This window comes from Polistes canadensis, unplaced genomic scaffold, assembly GCF_001313835.1.
Source record: "Polistes canadensis isolate GaletaPanama2010 unplaced genomic scaffold, ASM131383v1 scaffold_108, whole genome shotgun sequence".
In the NCBI taxonomy this organism is placed as follows: domain Eukaryota; kingdom Metazoa; phylum Arthropoda; class Insecta; order Hymenoptera; family Vespidae; genus Polistes; species Polistes canadensis.
The window spans coordinates 408,889-416,086 of NW_014569655.1; the positions used below are offsets into that span (position 1 = coordinate 408,889).

The window sequence follows — 7,198 nt, forward strand, 5'->3', positions numbered from 1 at the left end:
TAGGTAGATCTGCCGTGTATATTGTGTACAGTATGGGCCCAAGTACGCTGCCTTGTGGAACACCGGACAAGATTGGATAAGCTGAAGTGAATTGGTTTTGATATTTGMCCATGAATTTTCTATYTGTAAGGTAGGATTTAAGGATCAGGAAAAAAGGATATGGAAATATTTTCTTAAGTTTATAAAGTAGTCCGGTGTGCCAGACTTTGTCGAAAGCTTGCCTCATGTCCAGGAATACTGCGGAGCAGGGGAGAAACGATATAAATAAATTAATAAATATAATATTATTATATTATTATATATATATATATATATATATATATATGTACGTGTTATAGAAATATTATTGAAATTTTCTAATCATTATTGTCGTTTAATATCATAATCTTGTTGATATCTCAAACAAATCATTTCTTGAATAACATTCGATAAAATCGATAAGAAAATTTTCATTTTTGATAAACACCTAATGATTAGGAATGTATATCCACATAATCGGTAAATAGTATCCTGTCCAAGTCCATCCACGTACTCGTTATGCGATCGAGAATTAAGACAGTGACTGATGATGGTTGGATCGTTAATTAATCTCGCAGCTTCTTCCAAGGCCACGAAGGGCCACGATGCCGTTAATTTCGTCAGTATTGTATCGTGATTATGATGAGACGTGCTTCTGACGAATTAAATAATGGACATAACTATTCTTATGCTATGATAAAAGGTATATGAGGTATATAAAGTAAACATATTTGATTATTATTTCTATTATAATAAAAAAAAAAAAAAAAAAAAATAACAATGCTTCCTTGAACAAAAAAGAACATTTTGTGAACGTCAATGGTATACATTACTTTATTTTAATTAATTCGTTATTAGTAATCCATATAATGATCATACCATGCATATATATATATACTTACGTATATACGAGCGAATTTATAATTGCAATATCATTTGTAATAATTAGACACCATTTGAAATAAGATAGATGGAAAAGTACGTAAGAATAATGAATATAAATAAAGCATATAATAAATGCATATTTAATAGACTTTTAATGAATAATTAGTAGGCGATAATAGATATTGTCTATATTTTCAACTATAATACCGTAATAGTATGCGAATTTTAAGTATAATAATAATTTTCTCTTTCTCTCTCTCTCTTTCTGTCTGTCTCTCTCTCTCTCTCTCTCTCTCTCTCTCTCTCTCTCTCTCTCTCTCTCTCTCTCTNTCTCTCTCTCTCTCTCTCTCTCTCTCTCTCTCTCTCTCTCTCTCTCTCTCTCTCTCTCTATCTCTATCTCTATCTATCTTTCTTTTCATAGAAGAGTAATTAAAGAGAAAAAAAGGAAGAGTTTTAATGGAATTACAGGAAAGTTTTCTAATAAACTCTTGAAAAAAGGTATCCTGCTTTCGTGATTACCCTATTTAAAAACCTAGGTGACTTTATTACGATCCTCAGTAATAATCATACTATACAATAATCCACTCTTACCGTCGAAAAGGGAAATCTTTTGAAAATATTTTTAATCAACGACGTAAATCGATATTTTGATTAATAATGTAAAAAAGAAATGAAAAAATGTTAACAAATTAATAGTAAAAAATCGAATATCTTTTTTATTACGTTTATTATCGTATTTTATTGTTTTTCATTAAGTAAATAAATACAACGACGGTTAAAATTATCAGGATAATTAAATATCTCAAAGAGCGCACTATTTTTTTTCTTTTCCGCAGAATTATATCCTACAAAAGCGTATAATTAAACTCGCGTTATATTAGATAACAATAAGATATTTTGATGGTAAAAAAGACGTTGGCTCGTTTGCACGATTAACGTTGAAAATAATTTGCCTATTGTATTTAAATAGACGAAAAATAAGAGATAATAGGTTTAACGTTATTTTGAAAATTTACTCTTAAAGGTAATTAGTTCGATAATAAAAATAAGTAATCCAGTTAGATAACCGATAATTAATAATAAAAAACTAGGCGCTACGCTTTCGAGATCGATATTGCTATCGAATTCTATTTCGTCAATTAGATCAAAGTAACTTCCATTCATTGCGATTAATTTAGTCCAATATTTAATAATACCACTTTCCATTAGCTGTTGCATTTTGATATTAATTCTCTTCAAGCATGGAAATCCTCTCCAGGTAACGATTGCTACAGGATGAGTACCCATGTTTTCCATCAACACGTTGACGTTTTTTATCGAATGCAAATGATAATCGGATACGTTGAGCTTAACGATTAACGCCATACTCGTATTTTTTCCTTCGAACAGATCCGTACATTGTTGAATATAATCGTCGAAAGAAAATTCGTGAATTTTTTCTCGTATATTACGATTTATTTCTTTAGTTTCTTCATCGTCCTCCTCATCTTCCTTACTTTCGTCGAACAATTCGGCGTATCTGGTAATACCACCCAATTCTATTCCGGACGATATCAATTCCTTCATAGTTTCTATTTGAAGATTCGACGCGTTAATTAGTTGTTCCGACAACGAAGCTAGATAATATTGACTAATGAAGAAACCAAAAAGTGCCCAAGATAGGAACAATATGCGACTAGGAGTTTCTATCGGTTGACGTGACACCGAAATTCCGATGATTAACGCCGAAATATCGAGAAAAGATACGTTTTTAATGATGAAACATTTGACGAGTATACCTAATAATAGAACACCCAAGATTACTAACCATACGGTTGTTCCAAATGGCGCTATCAAACCGCGCAACGAAACGTTAGCTTTGTTTGACATCATCCAAACGAGCGGTATCATTTCGTAAGCAATCGTATAATCCTTATCTTCGTCGGGATTCCATAAATGACCACCTAGGAGCAAATCGATTCGTGAATCTGTACTATACATTATCGTTTTAAAATCATTGTCGATGCTCGTGTTACCCGTCAACGATATCATTTTTCTGATCACACGGCCGTTCATATTGGACAATATCTCTTTAACGATGATACCTTCCAATCCTAAGATATTTTCTTCATCCGTTTCGTTATTTACAAAAGAATAAAATGGATTGTCGTTGTAACCAACTACGAGCGAGCAACCGTTCATTTGAAAATCATCGCCGATATCACGTTCAATTTTCCAAATGTTACCTTGACACTTGCTTAGAACAATCGGCGGTGATGGAGTACACAATTCGTCAGGTTTAAAGGATCTAGTAGCAGCTAATAATACGGTATTATTTTTGGTATTTCCCAAAATCACAATTTTACTAACTTGTTCCAACCATAACAATTGTTGTATGTTATCGGCTTCCTCGAGAAAATTATCTTCCTCCTCGAAAATTTTCGATGATATTATTATAACGAAGTTGCATAACTCGTAAGCACAAACCTCGAGATAACGAGAACAATTTTGTCTTTCCAAATCATCCAAGTTTTCTATGACGACAATTACGGAGGATACTTCTCTCCTTGTATTGAGATGTTCGTTATTGTTCAACGTGTACGTCGCGATCTCGGCTTGAAAGATACGTACAAGTAAATCTGTATTAGCAAAATTATCTTCGAATGACGATAATGATGTGTTTGACATAAGAACGATAGTTGAATATCTCGAATGATTTCTCAGGTAACTCGTGATGCATGGTGTCCATTGTAAAGCTAAATTACTTTTGGTATATCGATGCATCGTGTCAGCAATGATCAAGGAACGATCACCCTTCTGTATTTTTTCTTCTTCTTCTTCTTCCTGCAACTTTTGTTCCAATTGTTCCAATTCGTACCAAAAGTCTGGTACCATAATGCTGGAAACTATTTGAAACAGCATTCCTATGATTGCTATTGAAAGTAGTAGCATTGTTGTCGTCGTCGTCGTCGTACTCGAGTGGCGAACTATGATAAAACTGAAACAATCTTTTTTCTTTGTTTCATGTTTTTTTTTTCTTTTTATTCTTTTTTATTCTTTTTTTTTCATTTTTTTTCCCAGAATGTATTATATTCAATGTTGTAATCGAAACTTCGCATCGCAGCAACGACCATCGATATCATGTTCGCGTTTCCTAAATAAATATTATTTCAACAGTCTCATACTCTCTCCTTCTCTCTCTCTCTCTCTCTCTCTCGAATGTTTGAGAGAAAGATCACGCGATTTAAATATATAGTATCAAGAATTGTAATATTACCCAGACGTATATCGTTTATTTTAATCTATTATTCGTATCATTATAAAAAAAAAAAACACTTTGAATTATTTTCTCAATTAATATACAATATATGTGATATCAATTTTTGCAAAAAAAAAACGACATTTCATGTTTTATTTCGAATGAATTTCATTACAAATTGACGTTTTTATTTTTTGATTTCAAAATAATAACCGTTAGACTTAAAAATGAAGAACTGTTTGCGTTTATTGAAACCGTAAAATGAACAATATCTATCTCGTGTCACTTTTACACCAACCCTAATGGTCCCTATGCTAATATTGTACAAACGAGCGTGGTACTTGAAAAAAAAAAAAAAGAAAAGAAAAAGCAATGCGCTTCGATCATGCGATCTTAGCATTAGAATAGCATGCAACAAATTGGTAACAGGTTCCGTGCATGGTGCAAACTCGTCATTGGAAAAGTATTACGACCATATTACAGTGTTTGCTTTTATTTCGAATACAGAAAATACACCTTGAATTTAATCAGAATTGATTTGATATATCGTGACGACCGAAAAGAAACATAAAGTAATTTCATTTTTTGTTTTGTTTCTTCAAAATGTAATTCATTCATATTATTCGTAATTAACGTTAAAAGAAATATTATCTTGTTATTGTTGTTGTTGTTTCAGGGCATTCGTAAGGATATTATGCGTATGTTGTCCAAGACGAATGAGAAGGAGATATCAGCCGGCATTTCGATGTAAACCTAGTCAGGTGAGTCGAGGAGATTCGTATATGGACAAACAAATTTATTCGCGAATAAGAAAACTAATAATTTAATTAATCTATGATATTACTTTTTCTTCTATTCCAGCTTTATATATATATAAAAAAAAGAAACTCTCATTTATCTACGTTTAGTATTTTTCTTTCCTCGACGATTGCAACGTTACAACGAGAAAATGGATGAATAAAGAAAAAAAAATAATATATAATAACCATAGAGATACTTGTCGTTTGAATTTTCATTCATTTCTAAATGGCGAAATATGCAGGTATAATATAAACGAAATCGATAGTTTGATGAAAGTTTTCTCATTCAGAAAATATCATCAAATTCCGCTTACGACGGGTGGGGAGGGGATGTTCGTCGAGTATTCGCTTTCAAAGTTATTTCAAGTTGTTCACTCGAGTTATTTTATCGTGTTCTTCTTCTATTAGCCTAATTAATTTACATCATCAACAGGTGAAGTTGATATTAAAAAGTTAAAAAATAAAAAGAAATCAATTATAAGTTATTTACCAGTGCTTATAATCTCTCTCGTAGGCATCGAATAAAACGCGAGTCTCGAAGTGAGGTGGGTTTCGTCCTAACTTGTTGGTTATTCCAATCCGAATGAATTTCGTTATCGTAAATTCCATTAGATATTCTAAATAATTCCTCCGACAATCTGTTGTTCGTCATATATTAATATTACAATTATGAAAAAAAAAATCCGAATTATATAATTATTCAATTATAATTAATTCATAATGTGAGATATTATTATTATATATATATATTAACGATTAATTCGAAAATAGAAACACAAAAGAAAAAAGAAAATATACACGTAAAACATTGAACGTGATGTTTTTTGATCGTAAAACGAAGTGATTCGAACAAATCTGATGAATCATAGAAGAAGAAAGGAAGAAAGAATGTCGAAGAAGGTGTTTGCTACAATCTAGCAAGTTTTGGTACAAGGTTTTTTTTTGGTACAGTTGGCAAGTGTAGCTTCCGTTTTTTTCAGAGATTCTCATCCGGAAGGTACTATTCTGCTTACTCGCTCCACCACATGCGAAGAAGCCGAGAGAATTCGGGTGAACAAACCTACATTTAACGACGGGATTATCGACGCGACACGATCGTCGAAAAATCGTCGTTATCCTCGAAGTACTACCTACGCCATTATATCAAAAGTCCTTTCCGTTCCAACCAAATACGACGGAATACATTATTATGGCGTCTACGGTGCACGGTTATTCATAATATAATGATTATTCGTCGAATAAAAATCGTCTAGTGTGTATTAATAGACCCGAACGGAGAATCTTCGAATCGACATTCATTTAAATATAAATAAAAAAAATACGCGCGGGGAATTAATAATATCACATCATAATATTATCACGGTAGTTTATCACATATCTCGATGTTACATATCGTTTTTTCACAATATATTATATATAGGTGAACAATAAAAATCTTGTATCGTTGCAATCGCTCTATTTTTGTTTTTTTTTTTTTTTTTTGGGGACGCTTAAGTGGTCGGAAAATTTTTGCAATCGTTTCATAAAAATAAGGATCCAAAAAGAAAAGAGAAAGAAAGCACTATAAAACATACGTGTGTGTATATATATACATATACATATATATATATATACATATATATGTATAGAGATATATTATCGTGTCGAAGTAAGTAAGTATGCGTCGGAGTATCTCGAAAAAAAAGAAAAAAGAAAAAAAAACGTTTGCTTTTTCAATGAAATATATAAATAAATAATCGATAAAACATTTTAATGGCACTACGATCACGAAACGATGATGCGTTTATTCGCATATATTATATCCGATTAAAAAATCCTACCCAAGTAAATGGTTTCTTAAGTGACCCCCCCTGACCAACCCCCCCCCCCTTTTATCACCCATGCCTTTTTCACCAGTTACCGAATCGCTCTGATGGAGGAGACTTGTCGCCAACCCTGTAGAAAACAAAGAACCTCGGTACGTTGATTTGTGAATGTAATAACAACCGTCCACACAAATTTTACACGCACACGACGCACACGCATATGCGCGCGCGCGCTAACGCGTATATGTATATGTTGTATACATATATTACATATATATATTTCTAGACATTATGCATATATTTTCTCTCCTACTTTCTCTCACTCTTTTCCACCTTTATTTTTATTCAAAGTTTAACGAAACACCACCTCTGTGTATACAATTTTTTTTTATTGCACTGGCACGTTGGTAAAATGAATTTGACTGTTGAAAAAAAAAATATATATATATATA

The 7,198-nt window shown here is 32.1% G+C and overlaps 1 protein-coding gene across 2 annotated transcripts in view; it reads left to right on the forward strand.

The window, feature by feature from the left end:
* The window catches only part of LOC106787621 (dopamine receptor 2-like), a 50,474-nt gene that overhangs the window by 38,538 nt on the left and 4,738 nt on the right, over positions 1–7,198 (forward strand). Inside the window, exons 3-4 of one of the 2 annotated variants that reach the window (XR_001381818.1) lie at positions 4,818–4,902; positions 5,922–6,898. Coding sequence is in view for 1 of the 2 variants with exons in the window: in XM_014750149.1 (XP_014605635.1) it covers positions 4,818–4,902 (85 nt within the window). In the remaining variant the exon portion in view is untranslated. The remainder of the gene's footprint in view (positions 1–4,817; positions 4,903–5,921; positions 6,899–7,198) is intronic. The other variant, XM_014750149.1, reaches the window with a different exon arrangement.